The 21,564-nt window shown below is 43.7% G+C and overlaps 1 protein-coding gene across 4 annotated transcripts in view; it reads left to right on the top strand.

The window, feature by feature from the left end:
* LOC126579900 (uncharacterized) overlaps positions 1-21,564 on the top strand; it is a 109,113-nt gene that overhangs the window by 62,171 nt on the left and 25,378 nt on the right. For 3 of the 4 annotated variants that reach the window (XM_050243615.1, XM_050243616.1, XM_050243613.1), the window contains exons 2-3: positions 9,441-10,921; positions 14,697-14,920. In XM_050243615.1, the coding sequence (XP_050099572.1) occupies positions 9,751-10,921; positions 14,697-14,920 (1,395 nt within the window). In that variant the 5' untranslated portion in view covers positions 9,441-9,750. Of the gene's footprint in view, positions 1-502; positions 645-9,437; positions 10,922-14,696; positions 14,921-21,564 lie in introns of those variants that run through there. The other variant, XM_050243614.1, reaches the window with a different exon arrangement.

The following is a 21,564-nucleotide window of genomic DNA, read 5'->3' as shown; positions in this document are numbered from 1 at the left end:
CACCGGCTCGATCATGGGTGCATCGAGCGGTGTGGGCCATGCCATGCCGGCCAGCAACGAGCTGGCAGAGTGGTGCAGAGCTGTGCAGCGGCCGCCCGAAGGATGTCGGGCGAGGGCGGCACACCGATCCTGCAAACTGAGCGCTCACTGAGCGGCGACAGCAAACAGCAAACAGCGTTGCAGACGTGTAATCAGTATCGTGGTAGGCCACTGCCACCTGACTGCCATCAGTATCAGCATCAGCAGCAGCAACACCAGCAGCAGCTAGCAAGCTTACACATTGCCGAAGCCACCGAAGAAGAGGAGACCGTCGAAGAGGTCCTGCTGCTCGACTACAGCAGCGGCAGCCTCAACCAAGTGCTTGTTATGCGACACGATAGTATTAGTAGCAGCACCAGCAGCAACAGAATCGTGTTGCACGAATCAGCGGTAGTAGCTCCATCGTACCACGAGTTGGAGCGGTTCGTGCAGATCGAAGTGGACAATAGTAGTATCGGTGATGGTGGTGGTGGGGGTGGTGGAAACTCATCATCCGCTGCTACCGTATGCACGGTTGCTCACGCACCGACGCCCTGCTGCTACGTCCGTGCGAAAGTAAGCGACATTAAGGAGTGCCACGGACCAATTTGTGATGTGTAGAAAAGGTAGGTATGTGGGCGCCTGGAACCGTTTGCGTAATCATCATCATCATCATCATCTTCTTTCAAGTGCGAGCAACAGCAGTCCCAGTTCAGTCACTACTTGCTGCCGAATGAGCGATGAGCGAACCCATGAACCAATGAACCAATGCCTGTCCACCAATCCAATCCCCCAATGTGAACCAATGAACCAATCATTCCGTTGTCTGAGTCTGTAGTAGCGTTACCACGGTTACTATGGGCCCTATTCCAACAGTCTGCCTGTTAACAAGGGACTGGTTTACAACTGTTGAAAAAACTCAGCAGTCATGTTTTAAATTTTTAAATGAATTGGTTTTCGTTTTTAGTCCGAATACACAACTATTACCAATTCAACCATTACAACTCACTAACACCACCAAAATCTAACATCATTAGCTGTCAATGGTGACTTGGACGAAACGCAAAAAAACCGAATCGAAACTCTACCGAGTCTCCCTTTTCAGGTTAAGTACCTTTTGTGTACTCGCACGTCTGGCAAGTGTGTCAAATCTGTCTTTTCCGTAACTGATCAAACAAATGCTACCCGTTTCTTCAAATGGGCGAGCATAGAGTAAAGTGGGGCAAGAGTGCGCATGGGGTAAGAGTGCGCACCAGTCATTTCTAGAAAACGGTAGCACTGAAACCTACAACACTCTACTTGTTTGAAAGGTCATGTAGTGGCTTGTTCATACGTGTTTTTTCTTTTGGATCGGATAAATAACAACGAAGAATTGCAGTAAATTGTAGTTTTCGCGAATTGCATTTAATGTTTTTTATTATTATTTAATGTTTTTTTGAAAACACTCTCTCATTTCGTTTACATTTTCTCATGCTACGCTACATAAGTCACAAAGACTCCTTAATTAATGTAGAATCAAATGCTGAAAACTTCATTCCGAAACACGGACTGATATTTTAGTATTTTACATTTTTTCTCAAAACGGCACTATGGGGCAAGAGTGCGCAGCATTAGTGGGGCAGGAGTGCGCAGTGCGCAAGAGTGATGTGGTTGTTCTTTTGTCGCAAAAATGCCGAGAATGCTTTCAGAGTGTGTTGAATTGTGCCTATGAACGCGAAAACATCCGCCAAAAAGATAATTTATTTAAATTGAATTGAAGAGATGAAAAAAATTTTTTCATGTGTCATGAAATTTCTTTCATTACAAAAAAGCATTTTTTATGAAATAAATGAATGCTTTCTTCAATAATGGCCTATATTTACTCTAGACTTCACACTCCGACCAGTTTTGAACATCGATGAGGTTTGATTGCGTATGCGCACTCTTGCCCCACTCAATGCACACTCTCGCCCCAATGGTGGCGCAAGAGTGCGCATTTTTTATTTTTGCCTAATATGCATTTTTAACAAGTTGTATGAGTACGATCAAAAAATTTTATTCCACAATTTTAAGCTACAAACCCATACTTTCATTTGGCGTAGCTAACAGGACGAAGACTTCTTTCCTTAGAGAAATACAGCGAGTTAAAAGTTTAGTGCGCACTCTTGCACCACTTTACTCTACGTGTAGTAACGTGTATTTTTGTTTTCATTTGTGTCCGAGCCGTCGGTCGGAAATTCCTCAAAATGCAAAATGCAAATTAGAGAAAATAGTAAAAGAGAAGGGAGAAAAAAAACTCGACTATTGACTCGCGCTTGTTGCCACTCAGCTCCGCTTGGTTGTTCGCGGAATCCTCTGCTTTCCTTCCCGCTTTCCAATGATCACTCCGCCTTGATAGAGCCATGGCTCGGCTTGGCAAGTGTCCCTGATAAATATTATCACCGGTGGAGAAGTATCCAATTCATATCCAACAGCTAGGCTTCATTTACACAAAAAAAATCTTATCATAGTGGTCTTCACTCCAGTCGCCAGTCGTTTTATGGTAGCCTTTTTTGATATTCTTCGCAGTTGCCATTGATATTTCATTCATAGTACATACAGCTCATGCCGAGTTTTTCAATAGTTGGTAACCAGTCGTTATTGACAGACAGACACTTGGAATAGGCTCCCTCTTTGGCTGCGATCACGTACCTCGTAGGCATGGTGTGTCGCAAAAGGAAATTTGATCGAACATCGCACGGGGAGGGGTTGGGATGTGGTTATTTTCTATTTTTCCTTCACTAACATTGTGATCATTGGTTAGTAAGTTACCAACGAAGGTCGAGGTCGAGGAGGAAGCATGCACGGCCTGGAGCCGCGTTTGGCATTATGCGGAAGGATAGATGAGGGTGCTGCCAGTACAAATAATGGAACCATGTACCGCCCCGTTTCAGCGGCCGTTCGAATTTGCACCCTTAGATTGGACGAAATTTTAATTAAATTGCAATCCCAATCCTTACCCTCCCCTCCGGCCCTCTCCTCTATTCTCTTTTTTTCCTCGCCACTTGCCTTTTTTGCCGATCGCCTGCTCCTCGACTAGTGGCTGCATCCTCTAGTGGTGAACCTGACAGATACCTCAACCAAACATACTACCACCATCCGTCACATGTTCACAAGCAGCAGCATTCCCAGCGCGACAGGATTCGCCTCTGGTCGTCAGGAAAGGCGAGAAGATTGAAAGCGGAGCGGGGTGATGCGCAGAATGCTGAGGGATGCGGAGAATGTGAATGAGCACTCCGGGTCCTGCTGGCTTCTGTTCACTGCCACTGCCTGTCTGCCTGCCAGTTATTTACAAACAGATGGCGGTAAAAAGAGCTTTCTCCTCCTTTTTGAGGCGCTTTTGACGTCGGTCAGTGGACCGCTGCCACTGCTTCCCAAGCACAGCAAAGCAGTTTGTGTTAAAGGAAGTCACCCAGTCAGGGGCTTTGTTCGAAACCGAGCGTGCACTCCTCCCTCCCCCTTCAAAGGCTGTCACTCTCACCCTCTGCGCACCGCACCCGGTGACAGAGAGTGATTAATTTCCATAGAATGGTAGCAAACGCCGTGCGCGGTTGCTCAGCTCAGCTCGGTGAGAGGAACGGGCAGGAGGTCCCGAAGAACGGTTCGACCTTGCCTAGGGATTGGACTTGTTGTTGTTGTTGGAATGTAACATGGTTCAAAAGCAGCAACAGCGCTCTTCGGCCTATATCCGGCCGTTGCTGGGTGAAGAGTTACGTAAATGGCGTAGAGTATGCAGTTTAAACAAAAAATCGGACTTGGTCTCGGTTTCTGCCACAGCAAAAGGAGGCGCCTGGTGCTTCACGGTTTCTTCGTTTTTTTGCTTCAACGCAACGCTGGTGATGATGCATGATGCGCGATGTGCGTGCTTGTGAGTGTTTTTCGGGTTCGTGGGAATGGGAATGGCAAAGTGACAGAACCATGCTCTTAGTAGTCAGCCCAGCCAGCTAACCAGCATGCTGCCATCACATTATCGCTTCTCAATCTCTTCCTCTCTTTCTCTCTCTCTCTCACTCTCTTTCTCCTCTTACCTTCTTTCTCTTTTTTTGTTCTTTCATTATCTTTTCCTTCCTTGTTTACGCTTTTCGTTGCTGTTATTTTTCCTTTGTTACTCCATCTTGAGTACGCCACGAACGCGGTTTACGCCTGGTGCGCCATTAATTATCTCGATTGTCTGCGATAACGGTGTGTGGTGGTGGCAATGGCATTTACTGTGGCCGTTTGGGCCCGACTTTCTCGCTTTCCCGCCCAGCAATGCGGCTGCTGGACACAGGAATGAATGTGATCAAACTAATTAGATCCCAAGATGGCAGTGACAGGCGCATCGGCATCAGTTAATTTGCAAAACCAGCAGCAGCATTTCTCTCTTTGCTCCTGTTACTGCAGGTCGTAGGCTAAGTCTAGTTGAAGGACCTGAACCCGAACCAGAAATCAAACAGCAAAGGATATGGTGTTCCAAATCCTGGCCCCGTTTATGACACGTATTGTTTAGTGGTCGGCAAGTATCTAATTTTTTTTTTTGTTGTCCGGAACTATGCTGATGCTGTGATATCTTGTGCTGTGTTATTGTACATTCCGGCTGTTTGGTGTGGTTAAACCTCCCTCACGCGTCACTTCCGGTTGCCTGATTGGTGTAAATGTTTTCATTTTAACTTGCCGGTCGATTAAGAAACCCGCCCGACCTGTTATCCAACGCCAACACCCGTGGTAACGGGTTTCCCCGTTGCGGAGATTTGTCGCCGCATAATATCGCCACACTACCTACTACACTGGGTGCGGCGTGGCGTGTCAGAGAAGTACAAAGCGAGGTTAGGAAGTGCCCTCGCCTAAGGGAACCAGTAACAACCCCCGCTAGCACGCCCTCTGGATAGTGATTGTCTGTGTTCGGGGCTGGGTTAGCTGGATTATTACACCCGCACACTCACTCGTAAACCCCCCTACTTCTCTCCCTCATTCAAAATCACATCGACCCGCCATCCACCATTCATCCCTTCCTCTGGTTTGGTAGAATAAATCCCAAGACGCACTAACTTCGCCTCGGGCGGAGGGATGGAGAGGTCGGGGGAGGGGCTACGTGGCTGGCTTGGTTGGGAGACGTTTTGCAAGTCTTAATTAAAACTATTTTATGGAGCCTCATCCACCTCCTACCACCACCCTCCTGTCCCATCCCTTCCACTACCACATGCTCATCGCTTTCGTTTAAAGCTTGTCGCTCGCTCAAAAACACACACACGCACACATACCCTGACACCGCACGAAACCGTAGGGCGGTATACGACATCCAGACACTGGCCAGTGCCATACGGTAGTGAAACAATTATGCAGTGACAACCGGTACACGGCCCCCTTCCCTTCCGCCTCTCTCTTTCTCTCTCTCTCACTCGCTCTCTCGTCCCAGCATAATAGTTGCCCACACTTTAGCAATTTCAATTATCACTCTCCCTGGGCACCGTTTGCTGTGGGTGAGAGTGGGGCGTCGAGGGATGTTTAAGTGGAGAGCAGAGAGCCGGGAAGATTGGCACCGGGTCCCCGGGTGGGGTGGGTTGGAGTGGGGTTGAGTGGGGGAATAGAAAATAATTTTTCACCAGTGGTTGAAGCGTTTGGGCATTCGGATGCAATTGGTTTCGTTTCGTTATAGAAATTTTGCCGGAAATTACCCAACATGCTGGGGGGGAGCCGTTTGGTAGTTTGGCAGGCAGGCTGCTACAGTGGTAGACATTCGTTTAGCCGAACCGAGAGGTTCAGGAGTAAAACAGCAATCACTTTCGTAGTGATGTATAAATTCATGGTATCAACCTATTATTGTGATGGTACATATGTGACTAGTACACACGTAAAATATGATTCAGATAAGGGGGTATTTGTGATCTCTGTAAGGCAAAATGTGAGCAAATGTCATATTTCATCGGTTGTTTAGCTAGACATTCGTTTAGCCGAAGTGCAAGAAAAACATAATATTTCGCATCGTTTTCGAACAAATGCAATTTTTGTGTTTGAAGCTCAATAGTAGTGCTAATCTATTTTATTTTAAGCTTTAGACATACCCATTTTGGTAACACACTGATTTTTGAAAATGGGTTAGAGCTTAGTGACTTAAGCGGCCCATAGACGATCAACTCTATTTGTCAATGTTTTTAATGCAAAAATTGCATCACACTGTCATTTTATTTTTATTCGTCGTATTTAGGCAACATTGGACTAATCCTTAATGTTTCATCAATCAGGGCCACTGGCGCATCGTTTTCGTCGCTGTGGCCCACAGACGATGCCAATATTCAGCCTCATCAATATATTTTCAGCTTTCTGAAAATCTTCAACTTTTTTGACAGAAGCTTCAAATAGCCCACACACGATAAATATATTGGTGTCAATCGACTTGCATGCAAGAGTTGACAAATAAAGTTGATCGTCTATGGGCCGCTTTATGGAAGTAATCCGACAAATAATCAAATTCTGTAAGGTCTACTGCTACTCTAATCATTCCATTGGTTCAAATTTTCACAGATAAGAAAAATCCATACATTATTTCTTTTGAAAAATATCAAATGGTGAAGTTATACCTCCATTAAATGTGAGCAAAATAGTGTCCTAAAGGTAAAAAAAATCGGTTTTACATGAAATAACCACCAATCAGCTATCTTTTGGGCAGATTACAAGAAATATGGTTAAACCAATAGTATTTAGACCCATTTTATACAATATGGACCACAGAAAATAATTAAAATGATTGAAAATTTGAAGCAAAGCCATAGTTTATTGATACCCATTAGGACAACAGGCTTTTTTACGATGAATTTAGTTTAATAATGGCAAAATGTAGTATTTTTCAAAGCAAATAAGTATTCTTTTGACGTTTTGGATAGATAAAACCGTTATTGGTACGACTTTAGCCATAAGGGACCCACCATACCATACCGTAAGTTCCAAGCTAAATCTCGATATTGAAAGTTTGATGTCGTATGTGGCCCATCATGCGCAGTTTCGCAGTTGTTTAGGTTAAACGCAAATGGCTTCAGTTACTTACAAGGAGCATGTAACAGGCGTTTTAATTGATCTCACTGAAAATAACGAGGTGTGAGACCTTACTTTTCAGTAAGATAACAAATGAACTCATTTTCGCCAAAAATTGAATGAATGGTTTGAAGACAAAAACGTCCCTTTTTCCAAAAGTTTGGCATGAATTTCTTACTGCAATCACCTAAAAAAACTTTTGTGTTTGTTATTTGTATTCGTTTTTGCAAAAGCTCGGCAAATTCAAAATATTTCGAATTTATGTTGAGCCATTGACGACTGTTAGACGAAAAATTGATAGGAAGCCCAATAAATCTTATCGGAACCCATGGCAAATTATAGTTTTGGATTTGTTAGAAATGGAGGCAATAATAAAAAATACCAACTTGCATATTGTTTCAAACAAAATATTGAAAAAAAAATATTTTCAAGCAGTTCGGCTAAACGAATGTCTATGTGAAATTTTCATATTTTCCTTATATTTTCTCGAAAAAACAACCTTATCGTTTTTTGTTAATACATGTGCTAAAGAACGGTATAATAAACCGTTGCTATTAATCAAAATGGGAAACGGATGGCTAGTTTGAGAAAAATCTCGAAAAAACTTAGTTCGGCTAAACGAATGTCTACCACTGTACACTCGCACGCTCCGCTCGCAAAGCCTTGATCCATCGGTCAGGAGCGAACAGGATTGGCACAAAGCGTTGGTTGGAGCACACTTAGATTCATCGTAGCAACTTTGTGTATTGTTTTTTTTTTGCTTTAGTTTTGTTTTTAGCAACTAAATTGCATTCGATCGATTGCATGGTGGTGATGCAGACCTTTGACCGTACGGCGTGTAATTACACGCAGGGCAATCTTCTTTCTGATGAGGTCTATTTTCGATGTTTCGATCTTTTTTGATGTCGTTTTTGGAACAGATATAACTACAAACCGGATGTTTCTATTTTGGACGCTGAAGATATTGGAAATCGTTACACGTGCTATTTACGGCGAACACTTTCAAATAAAGTATTATAACTATTAAACACAAAGTATGTGCCCAGCAGAAAGTTTGAAAAACATAGCACCGGCGAGACTATTGGCATCCCGACCTTAACTCTAGCCTATTGCTTGCGAGTTTGCATCTATCTTTATCCAACAATATATCTTGGAAGAGCTAGGAAATCAGAGCAACCAGTCCTAGCATTTATGGCACTACCGAGAGACGAAAGCAATTGCGGATAAGAAAGGCATCCGGCGTCCCAATACGGTTCAAGATGAGATGATATTTATCTAAACGGATAGCTTTGCCACCACGCAGCGTCAAGCGCTCAAAACCCAGCACACCGACCTTCCCCAGTCGAGTAGACTGACTAACCATTACTCCTGGGTCTGCCAACAACCGACTGGGGGCTGTTGCTGCTGCTGCTGCTGCTGCTGGAGCATGCAGCCAACACATTTGTGGACCGCGGGGCTGGTTAGGCATGCATGCTGGAGCGGCGGTAGTGATGATACACGTGATTATCATCTTGGTCCGTTGCTGTTTGTAATCTATATTAATGATATAACGAGCATCTTGAGTACATTGCGAATCCTACTTTACGCGGACGACACCAGGTTGTTCACCGAAATCAAATGCGACGACGACTGCCACTTACTTCAACGCGAGCTTCACAATTTTCACACCTGGTGTTGCAGAAATTGCTTATCTCTCTGCATTGAGAAGTGCAGAGTGATGACGCTAACAACTAGAGCAGATCCGATCCAATTTGCGTACTGCCTTGATAACAAGCCACTAGTAAGAGCCGATTCCGTAAAGGATCTTGGAGTTTGGATTAATTCGACCCTCACCTTCAAAGCTCATGGCGAACACATGATCTCAAAAGCCAATAAAATGCTAGGCCTCGTCATTAGAGCGACCAAAGATTTCAACGACCCGATGTGTATCAAGACGGACGGGCTCTTCGAGTTCGTCCATGCGTGTAATGTTTATTATTGTGAATTATTATTACGCGTAAGATCCCTATTAATATTAAATTGTGCCCACAAAGGCCAACGGCCCGCAAGAAGTGGACACGAGAAGTATACCAATAAACATAACATAACATATCATTACGCTTCCAACCTTTGCCGTTGCTTGCCGCCTCCCAATATACAGTCGGATCGGAACAAATTTGTATCCGATTTGAAAAACACAAAAACACGTGTCTTGAAGCTATGCCTGAGTTTACTGGAACACCAGTTTCAATCCTACCAGCGTAATATTCGATCCAGTTGCCCAGTTGATTTGTGTTTAATGTTTGTGTACATGCACAATACAATTGCTCGCATTTCTCCATTTGCTTACCATCTTTTTCTGTTTCTCTTTTTTTCTCTCTCTATCTCTCTCTCTCTCTCTTTAAATACTCCAGTAGAAAGCACACTCAAAATTCGCCGTTTTTGCAACATCCATCATCATCATCGTCTTCGTTGTAGTCAGCAGAGCCGAAGAGTGCCGCAGTTATTCCCGATTCCTACCAGTACCCAATCGTCACCCCTATTAGCCAGTCAGCAGACACAGTAGCGGAGTAATAGGAGGGAGCAGAGGAACATTCCGGACTCATCGCCAGTGCAGTCTGGTCTGGTGTTTGAATCGCTTACTTCTGGCAATGCGAAGCTAGGGAACAAATTACAACCGACCCATCCCCCCCCCCCCCCCCCCGTCGCCTGTGAAACGTGCGGAAGATGTTGGCCAAAATCATCTCAAGCATCAATCCGAATCGAACGACAATGCCAGAAACGAAGCCGGCAGCAAGCCGATGCCTAAGCAGCAAGGAGTCCGCGGACGAGGGCGTCCAGGCAATGGTGCAACTAGTACCAGCAGCAACAGCAACAGCAACAACAACTTTGGCGCCACCAACATACGGTGCCTACACGAACAATACTTTACCGCGGGGGCCTTATCTTCAGTATAAGTATAACAGCAACATTTGTAGTGTTCCGTGCAACCAGGACAATAACGAACACCAACAACCGCACCAGAACCAACAGCACCAACAGCAGCTGCAACCGGGACATCACCAGCAGCAGGTAGCAGCAACATCAAACCATCATCATCCGATAAGAGAGCAACAGCACCAGCAGCAGCAACATCATCATCATCATCAGCTTCATCAGCTTCTGCAACAACAGCAACAGTATCATCAAAAATCACAAAAACAACAGCAGCAACCGCGACAGCCGTTGCGTAGTAGCGACGTGCTAGAGATGAATGCAGGCGCTCAGATGGGCACTAGCGAGACCACCCTACCCACCACGTCGTACCACACTCATCGGAAGTACCAGCAGCAACAACAGCAGCTGCTCTCTCACCACCACTACGATCAACAACACTATGGGCGGCCACTACCGGTGGAAATCCGCGATGGGGGGCTGCCGATGAACGAGAACAATCCAAATCATGCTCGTAAGCAACAGCGTTACACTCAGCAGCAACCGCAACAGCAAGAACATTATCAGCCATCAGTATGGCAAGTGACTGAGAGTGGTGGTGCCAGTGATACCGTCAGCACTTGCCAGAATGACGAAGAAGAACCGCACCAATCGCGAATCGTGGAACAACAGCAGCAGCAGCAGCAAAGCAGAAGTGATACTTTCAGTGACATGCGCCACATGCTTCGAGCAAACAATCTAATCGCCATCCACCCACAAAGCCAACGATCAACTGTACCATCAAAGCCCCACTATCAACCTGTACCGTCCGGTGCTTACACCGAGCCTCCGCGAACACCAACACCGACCAATGGGAGCGCGGTGTCGCTGACCAACGTGGTTGCGCTGAGGCGACCAAGCGAAAGCGAGGGCTGGGCCCTCCTCTGCCAGTCGGTGCAAGCACTCCAGGATCTCTTCCTTGGTGGTGAGTAGTAGTAGTAGTAGTAGTAGTAGTAGTAGTAGTAGTAGTAGTAGTAGTAGTAGACCCTCTTCCCTTCATTCGTTCATTCTATCCTGCGCCAGCATACACTCCTGATTGCATCTGCTAGCGGTCCCGCGTTGCTTTTTAGCAGCTCGGCCCTAAATGAAATCTTTGCATTTTATCAGCTTGAAATGTTACGCACTCGGTGCTAAGCGATTAAAAAAAAACTAGACTGGTGCAACTGACTTGGTGCTTTGCATTTCATGTTGATCTTTGTGCGTGTTGCGCATTGTTTTTTTTTGTCAATTACCAGGTGCCTCTATCGGCCTCGCTGATGTGAATCGTTTTAGCAGCTGATACCACAGCACCAATCATTGCTGTAGTTTTATTTTAGTCACCTCAAATTATAAGATTAAGGGCACTATTATGTAGCACGAGGCGAGTAGTTTTTCGACGAGTACGCTCGTCGATGCAAACTTGTGCATCACAGTAGACGAGCGCGAGACGAGCGTGCTCGTCGCTGTCTAGGTCGCAAAGGCAATAGTCAGAACTTTGGTCGAGTTTGTTTTGATTTGAAGCAGGCCAAAAGTTTGTAATTTCATTCAAATAATTCACTTTTACCCCTTATGATAATTATGTATTTGTTACTGCTTCATTTTTAAGCACTTAAATGCAATTTTAGCAAGGATTTTATTGAAACCAAGAGGGAATGAAATTTGAACCCGGATTGAACTCGGGTCAAAATCAGGAACTCTGTTAAAAATTGTTTTGAATTGTTTGAATTGTTTGGGTTATTGCATGCACCTCACTCGTCCTGTATAATACGGTTTTTAGGCGCGCTCGAAAGTCGAAGCGAGCGGCGAGGCGAGCGGTGAGTGAACTCGCTTCGTGCTACATAATAGTGCCCGAATGGGTTTTAAGATTAATGTTGTTATGGTAGGTACAATTGCCACTGGGCCACCATTGCGACTACATGCGACACCTTCAAATGTGAAATCTGGTGCTTCGAGCCCGCCGCCGATGGTGGTACCATTTACGTTGCTGTGCTGCTACTCTGAGATGTTCGCATTTGTTAATCACCAAGGCTATTTAGAAGCACGTTCATCAGCACGGCCGGCCGCTGTGTCGGTTATCCTCTAAGATCTTCAAACAATGTCAATAGTCGTCGTAGGTCCGATGCGATCGATGTACCCCCGTTTGCAAACATCAAGTAATCGCACGCACAAACACCATCGTGAGTAAACAGTGTTGTGATGCACGATTTATGCGAACTAGCATGCCACCCGGTGTCTGTTGGATCAAGTTTTGTAGTGAATCCCATTCGCCAGAGAGAGTCCAAAGGGATTGAGGCCTTGCATTCAGGGGCCTATTTTATTTGGGCCCAAAAAACAACACTGTACCATGATGATGCTTTCTCTCTAGCTCTCTGTGGGATTTTGCAAATCAGAAGAAAAAATAACTCTGCCGCGACTCAGCTGTCAACTCAGTTAGTTGACGACGACTCACGTAAAGCCCAGCAACCATCACTGTCAGCTATACTCGTTCAATCATGGAAGAACCCAATGATTTTTTCACCATTTATCGCTCGCTTTGGTAACGGTATAATAATAAACGGCACCTGTCACTGTCTTTTGGCACATTGATGTAATCATCGACCCATGATCGTTATCAACATCATTATTTTCTGATGCGTGTGGTGAATTACCATTTGAGTCTCCTCTGCTGCCTCCTGTACCAGATGCATGGATTCCAGGGGACTAGAAAATGGAGCCTCATCCGCGAGCAAAAGCTGGAAGGGTGGAGGCGAGGAAGAAGGATCCTAAAGTCTTCCGAATTATAATCACCACATTCTACCTCGTTCGGAGCACTACTACCGATTACACAAGCGCGACGAAAGACATAATGAATTCGAAAAGGATTGTGAGACTGATCACACAATAATCACCTCTGAACCCCTTATTGTGGTTGGGCGGATTGTGCGTTTTGCGTTTGCCATGTTGTGTTGCGGTTATTTAAAGGAACGATGGTTTGAATACTAAACCCAAACGCCTGTGGTTTTATCGTGCCAGAACGCACGTATACATCACGATAATGCCAGCACAAAGGCTCTTGCAATTGCTAGGAAATTGTTTACTATCCCTAGTGAACTCAAAAGCTTGGTAGTTTTTAGTATAGATAGCTGAAATGATCAAACATACGGCTCGTCCGTCATTGATTCAGAATGCTCGTGTAATGGAATATCGCCAATTACGTATTTTAAGTAGATTTTCAGCACTGTGATTGAAAGCCATGACAACTTTTACATCAAAATATTGATTGGTTTTTGAGATAGGGTTTTTTTTAGCTACTGTTTGTGAATTTTTCGTTTTTCGCTGTGACGAAAATTTTGGAACAAAGAATTTTTATAAAATTTGATTTACGGATACGTAAAGACTGATGCAAAAAGGCTTTGGTAACTCCGCAAAGTTAAATAAAAATGATTACAAGTGGTCAAAAGAGTTCCATGTAGGTCAGGAACGAGTTGAAGGCGAAGAACGTCTAGGCGACCATCATCGTCAATTGGCGAAGCTCACGTCCCACAAATCAAAAATGTCTTGTTGAAAAACCGTCAATTGACAGCAAGACCCCTTACTGATGACATTGGCATTTCCAGATGGTTCGACAATTACATTTTGACAAATGTTTTGGGCCTCAAACGCGTCAGATCTTGACTGGTATCGTCGGTACCAGCGACTGGCATTGATACCGTTCCGTTGCATCCATACCGTTCCAAATCCATCGCCGTGTAAGCTACACAGCTATTAAAAAAGCTAAAAAAAACTCCTCCGGCGACACCGTTTTGAAACGATAGAACCGATTCAAACCGCTGCGAAAGAGTAACTGAAAGCTATGCCTAAAGTCGAGTTTTTCAAGTGTTTTGAAAACTGGAAAATCCGTTGGCAAAAGTGCATTGCATCAAGGGGGATTACTTTGAATGCGACGAAATTAATTTAGAAGAATAATGCAGGAACCTTAAAAACAATCGCAATTCTTTTTATTTACTAGACACAGTGAAAAAAGGATGAAATGATTAAATGTAAGTAAAGATTATGGCCATCAGCTTCAAGTTTTCAGTTTGCTTAGTAGCCACACAATAGCAACTCCATGGTCGTATTCGGAGCTAACCAATTCTTGCAATCAATCAAGCAAACGCTAGTTTAATAAGCAAATCTTTGCGCTATCTTTAATGTCCGCTTCCTACGCTGCTCTTCTGGGTGAATAGAACTCTCTTTTCCGGCCAAAGCTTCTTATAGTATCAGTGGCAGTGAAAAGGATGACCGAAAATCAATACGGTACTAACTTGTATTGATGGGTCCGACTGCTACCGCTGCACGGTAGCTAATTAATTAATTCAATTAATTTACGTTGAAGGCACATCCATGCGTTTGACTCGGCGTTACGCTGCAACGACTTACTCACAGCGTTTCACAGTACTAGCGGAGGTTTATCTACGCCCTGTTTTCTGCCTATGCGAAGGTGTTTGTCGCACACAACGCCACTCTCTCTCCCTCTCTCTTTTTCTGTCTTTCACGATTCAATCACCATGACAGCAATTAATTACCGAATCGAACAACTGTTTAGTTATAGAACTAAGAAGCTCACAAAATACAATCGATACCCAATCCATTATTATTTGCCGTTATGCACGCCACTACTGCTTTATGACTGCACCGAGCAATTATGCAGTGAAAATTACGTCTAACGAATCAATGTTCTACTTTCTCATGCTCGCTTCCAGATGCACCATCGATCGCGAAGGTGCAACCACTAATCACTCCGACAAGCCTGCAACTCAGCTCGCGGGGTCGTGTCGTCTTCAGCATCTTCCCTGCATATCACGCACCTTCGTCGTCTTCCGGAACAGACCAGAATGTGGCAGAAGAGCTACTGCAATATCTTTCTCCAGAGTATCATAACTCACGCAGCAAACACCTACAATTCAATGAGTCCGACGTAGAGAAGGTGAGTAAGGAGATACAACATTTTATGTCACTTTTCTGCGCCCATTCTTTAACCCTCGTCGGTTCTTTGTATGCGCGCGCATTCAATTTGGTTGGAAAATATCAAATTGTTCAAAAACGGCTCGATGAAATGGTCTGAATTTCTCCGAAAAAAAGATTTATTTTCCTCATAGAATAGAAAAACATCACTAAAAAAATTTAGGCATGTGTAGTATCACCTGAGACAGTTTCTACACACAGCCAAAATTTGGCGGCTAAAGTCAAAAAAAGAGAACTTCATTTTTCCAACATTTTGGAAAAAATAATGGCAGATGGAGACAAATTTACATCTACGGTACGGCGTACACTGGAGAGCAGCATTATGTGTCTGCCGATCAGCTTAAAGCATATTATATTTTAAAAAAAGCTGTTTGCAGGTGTGTTAAAGTTATTTCGCGATGATTCTGTAGTTTTTCTGAAGTTCTTCTTTTCAAGCGACCCTACACACACCATTATTTTTTTTATATGGAGTTTTTGACTTTTGCCGACAATTTTGACTTTAGCCGCCAAATTTTGGCTGTGTGTAGAAACTGTCTGAGAAGAAATAGTTACGAATCGGTTCTAGTGTATGCGTACGCATACACATACATCCGTCATATGTATTTAGCCAAAAAATCATTTTTGAAGCTCTGAAAATATGATTTCAATTAAAAAACTTCTTTTGTCCGGTATGGTGAACGTTTTACTCAAATTTAAATCTGATCGAGCAATATTTAGAGCGACCGTGCCGTTATAAACCTACTAGCGAATTAATGGTTGCATCCGATATGATGATCTAGAGGAACGATGGATTCGTGATAAATTCTGACCGATCAGAAATGTGTTCTATAGATGCAATAATAATTTGAACACTATCTACAAACCAGGAAAAAATGTAACAGTCGATGGAAAGTTGGTTCTATTTCGAGGGTGATCTCCGTTCCGTCAAAATAATCCATCAAAACCTGCCAAATATTGCATAGTATTAGGTGTACAAAATGAAACTTGCCGTATTTTTCCATGATCTGAGGCTTTATTGTTAAAAAGTCTTTGCAAACTCATTCTTCAAAATAATTTCCATTGTTAGCCACAATTCTTTCCCATCTTTGAGCCGCTTTTGGATACCCTATCATAAAAATTGATCTTCATTTGACGCGATCCATGAATCGATCCAATTTTTGGTTTCTTCGAAAAAACGGCCGTGCTGTTCAGCCAGCTCGTGCGGCATCAATCGGAGCAACTATAATTCAGAAGGGGCGATATCCAGAGAGTAATCCGGGGAGGGTAGGATGTCCCATACAAGTGTTTTCAGGTATGTTTTTACAACCTAGGCAAAAAAAAGGAGAATAAGACCTTATCGTGTTTTCCGAATATTGCGGCCGTTTTTCCTGCAATTCTCGACTCAGACGTATTAGTTGCGTCCAATAAAGGAATCTGGTAATGTTTTTTTTTTTATCTGAAGCCTTCAATTCTGTATCTTCGGAATTTTTCATGGGTCCGGGACGATCTTCGTCTTGCACGTCATATTCACCATTTTTAAACTTTAGAAACCACTCCCGACACGTTTTTTTCAATGATACAAGTTTCCCCATACACTTCCACTATCATTCGATGTGCTTCGGGTGCTTTTTGTTCCGTATGAATCGCAAAAATCAACACTTCCCGCAAATGGCTCTTACTCGGCTCGAATTTCGACATGTTCGCAGATCAATACCACAAAGCAGAGTGAAAATAACTGAGCGATATTTTGTGGAGTGTTTGACAGGTAGCTAACCGATAATTATCAGCGTTGGGCAAATTTTTATTGCTTAATTAACGGTAAATTAATGACTAGCGCCGCCTGTAGAAAAACGGCATGTTTCATTTTGTACACCTAATATTTTTGGGTTCATGTGTTTCAAAATTCAATACACAAATTTATAATAGTCATGATCGATACACCGTTCCCAAAAGCAACTTGGGACTTGCTGTTTTGGATTTGACGAAAGGAATATGCGATAAGATTGTAACATGCGACCATCACATGACCATCGATATGATATTTGCAAGAGATGTGCCATAAAAAATGAGAAAAACGTGCTTTCTCGCGGTTTTTCGTATTTTTCTCAAAAAACATGATTTTCTATTTGCCGGTTTAATAACACAAATTTTAGAATTTTTGACACGCAGTAATTTTTTTTTCAATAAAGAACATTTCAATGAATAAATAAAGAATTTCAGAAGTGGTTAGTTTTTGTTTTGGATTTTTTTGCAAAGGATGGAATTCGATGCAATTCGATGCAATTCTGGAGCGACCGATGAGGGTTAAAATAACAGTTAGGTAAAAGGGGTGGTCTACGAATCTGCGAATGATCGTTCTAAATCAATATCAGGACGGTTTATTGTTCCACTGTTGTTATCGAGCGACATGTAAGACATCCGGATCCGAGGGGAAAAAATACTGAATAGACTTGATAAAAGGTGCCGGAGATGGTTGCACCGCCAATGAATTTAACAGATTTTACCGAAGGAGAGAATTAAAGCATCCACTCTACTCTCGCCGCCCAATGCTGCTAGAGGGCTATTGTAGCCGTAGAATCCTCGATCTCGAGCTCGTCCCTGTACGGTCCCTAGTTTGAGCGATGCTTCGTTGTTTGTCAATCAGCTTGGTGGTTGCGTTTGTCTGGAGATGATTGAAAGGGTGAGAGAAGCAACCGTTCACCACACTCTGCACATACACACATGTGCAAACATGCTTACTGCCCTTGTGTGTGCTTCGATCCTTCTTCCACTGAATCAATCACACCAACTCAACCTCGTTTAATCCGCCACCAGCCAAATACATCGCAACAAAAGCAACAAAAACGGCCAAGGCGCCGAAGGGTAGTGTATTTGTTCGATTGGATTTTTATAAAATGGTTTTATGATTATTATTTTTTTCGTCTTATCTATTTTTCCGTCCTCTGGTTTAGTCCATTCACCTCTCCCAGATCGCTTAACCGTATCCTATCCCAAGAATCACGAACGGGATTCCTTCGGGAATGCCAATAGGCACAAAACCCATATCTACCAGGTGTATAACCTTAAAACTGCTATTTGCTTATACAGCTGTAGATGGTCTTTTGGACCAAATTGAGCTTTCATCGACTGCCATACCGTTTTTTGTGTTTATACGACACCTGATTTTTTCTTGCTTAAGACCGTTTCTACACTGCGCCAAAATTTTCGCTGAATTTTCGCCCATAGAATTCCTATGGGAATATACAAGATTCCTATGGGAATCCAATAAGTTTCGTTTTGGCAGCGAAAATTTTGGCGCAGTGTAGAAACGGTCTAAGAGTGTTTCTACACACAGCCAAAATTTTCGCTGCCAAAATTTTCGCGCGCAAATCCATATAGGATGCTAAGGATTTTTATAGCTTGCTCTAGCAGCCTATAAGGATTGCGCGCGAAAATTTTGGCTGTGTGTAGAAACACTCTTAAAGGCAAAAAACGAAGTCGTTCCAGCTTCTTGAGGTGACTGGTGATGAAAAGTGAATACATTTTGAGCATCTAGAACCTCTACCGCAAGACCAAATCGCTTTGAACGCAAGACAATGCTGTGAATTTGGTGGGATCAGACGAGTGTCGTCTATTATGAGCTGTTGTAGTCTTGTAAAACTGTCAAGACACCAGCAAATAATCAAGTTGCACCATGTTTTGCGTGAAATAAGGCCGATTTACGATCAAAGACATGAGAAGTTGATATTTCGTCAAGAACACGCCAAATCGCACTCGTGCCCATAATTATTTGAATTCAGTAAACTGGGCGGTGCTACCTCCCCCCGCTAATTAACTGGACCTGGGCCATTCCAAATATCACCACTTTTCGACGATCGGTCATACGCTGGCCGAGCAGCAATTCGATTTGTATGATGTTGTCGGAAAATGGCATGATGGGGGGTTTGCCTCGCTAAATTTTGCGATTCGATTATTGCGATAGCATAGCAAAACGCCTTTATCACGCCTTGCTATCTAGTGCCTCCGCACACACTACTAACAACCCCCAGGGTTTTCGAGGTAACCACAAAGTAAAATAATACGGCCAAAAGGTGAAAGGTAATCCTGGCTATTTGTACCAGACGTGTCTGCACGTAAAAAGCCTCTTGCTTACATCGGCCATACTCGGTTACTGCTGGGCGGCAACTAAACGAGTGAGAATCGGTGCTGCTCAAGTGCTCAAGGTGACTCTTTTTTACAGCGTTGAATACTATTGCTCTTTTTTTCTGCTCGGTTTTGCTGTCCTCTGTGTCTCAGCATCTTTTCTCCTTTCCTCGTTTTATCCATAATTTTGAATAAAACATTAACGGAGTCGATGGCATGCTGGAGATTAAAGTGACGCGCACACAGTGCCGCCTTTAATCTTCCAGAGACCCTGGACGCATTATGATAACGGGCCCCCCCTTTGAACATTCACTGAACATATTTTAATTCTTCTTGGAACATGTTTTTTTCTGGACACTTTAATGTTATTGAATAAATAGTAACACTTAAACACAATTTTCCCTAATGCTTCACTGTCAACCATGTCGTGCCGTATTCAAAATGCTGAAGCTTGGGCAGCATCGCTTCAAATAACTCACATTATTCCTGAAAGATTAAAGTATTTCATTCGTGTTATTTTGTGCAAAAACAAAATAAATACGTACGCCCTAGACCTTGCCCTCCTGAAAATAAATTCAAACAAATTATACTTAACTTGTTTCTGAAGTAGGATTCTATTTTCTGCTGTTCCCCTCCTGCCCTGCTGTTCTCATTTGTGTCCGACAACTGAGTCGGCTATATTACCCCAGCCTCAAATTAACGAGCCGAACGATAGCAATCCCTATTCTTCAATAGGGATTTAAGCATCAATCAAAAAAATGCCTAAATGTTTTTACCCCCATGTTGCGCCACACTTTCGTCTCACTCTTTTGTGATGCACAGTCACCTCCACTGCGGATTCGTTTGTCAGATTGGTTTTCGGTTCAGACCGTTCGCTTAATGCTCAGTTTGCCTTTATGACGCATAATTCGACAAGCGAGATGGTGCGGGAGAGATAGATGATTGATATTCAATTAAAAAGGCTCCGAATATCAACCCTATTGGCTGTTGGCCATTTAGCGAATCAGCGGATGATTGACAGTAACCAACGCAATTTTGCAAATGTTGTCCAATTTACATCATTCCACTTTTATTCGCAGACCGCTATAGCGACCTCAAATGTGGCTAGCCTTAGTACAGTTTACTCATTTTACTGTCGCAACATTGAACTACATGGTCTATTCCTGGGCGAATATTGGCTTTCAATAAACATATCTTGGCACTTAATAATGCGTTTGCTGCCGTCAACCCATGTTAAGGCTCAACCCATGGCTTAAGGGGTGGCTTCGGTATTTTCGGTCCAAAAAAGGCCCGTTTTTGAAAATTTTTTCTGACGTAACCATTCAACTTTATTTTTTCAAGTATATGGCATATTAATCTACAACTTTTGAAAAATTTTTGATATTGTTCTGAGCAACATTTATTGAAAAATTAATCTGTGGCATCAAATTTTGTTAGGCGTGTCGACGAAAAGGGTACTGTTTACGTTGCCCATCGTAACGACATGACGGGTCATCTGAAATATACTAATCGATATTCGTTAGAATGATTATAAGTTTATCAAGTAGACCCGGAGAGGTTTTGTTGATATCCCTATTTTTCGATTTTTGGCAGATTTTTGAAGTTCAAAAAGTGATACTTTTTTGCCAAAAGTAATTTTTACGGTACGATGGGCACCGACATTAAAAACGTTGGTTTTGGGAAACGTAGCGAGCTGCATTTTTTTTTTCTTCCGTTTAACAAACTAGGTGGAATACTAATGTACGAACCTGAGGAAGCCCCTCGGGAACAGTGTGGGACTCTCACCCACTAAACCACTAGCTTGGTTTTCCGTTACCACCCTGCTGCTGTATGCCTCTTTCGAGATGACTCGCAGCGAGGGTGGCAGTGCCGAAGCACTTGCACCGCGAAAACAAAGGTCTGAAACGACTATATTTTGGAGTAACGTTGTTCAAACCACCTTACTTTCTCGCTACTCCTAAAAGCGTTCCTTCCAAACGTACGACGGACCATGCCTAAGCATCTAAACGTTGCGCCAAGGCGCAGGCTTTTCCCCAGCCACGGTGGGTCTCAAGGTCGGCGCGGGTCGCCGGTTAGCCCAGGCGGGTGTCCGAGGAACATCCGCTTGTTTTCCTTTTACCCCTGCACTTGTTGCTGGTCCCTGCCAGCGGCCTGAGACCGCTGGAACTCCCGCCATTCTACGCGTAGTCTCTCCGTTATGCGGCCGACGCAGTTGCTAATGGAGTTGAAGGCCTCCCTGCTCTCACACATCCGCTGCACCACGTTTTCAACCCTGACCCCTCCTCCTAGTGCGGCGTCCATCTCTGCCCTGGCCTCTTCAAACCTAGGGCAGACGAACAGGACATGCTCCGGAGACTCAACGACCCCGACACAGGTCGGGCAGTCCGGCGACGGCGCACGCTTGATCCGGTGGAGATACTCCCTGAAACACCCCTGTCCCGAAAGGAACTGGACGAGACAGGGATTAATCTCACCACACCTACGAGACAGCCATCTCGCGACATT

This window comes from Anopheles aquasalis, chromosome Y, assembly GCF_943734665.1.
Source record: "Anopheles aquasalis chromosome Y, idAnoAquaMG_Q_19, whole genome shotgun sequence".
Taxonomy (NCBI): domain Eukaryota; kingdom Metazoa; phylum Arthropoda; class Insecta; order Diptera; family Culicidae; genus Anopheles; species Anopheles aquasalis.
Note: the sequence above shows the minus strand (reverse complement) of the source record. Positions and strands in the feature narration are given on the sequence as shown.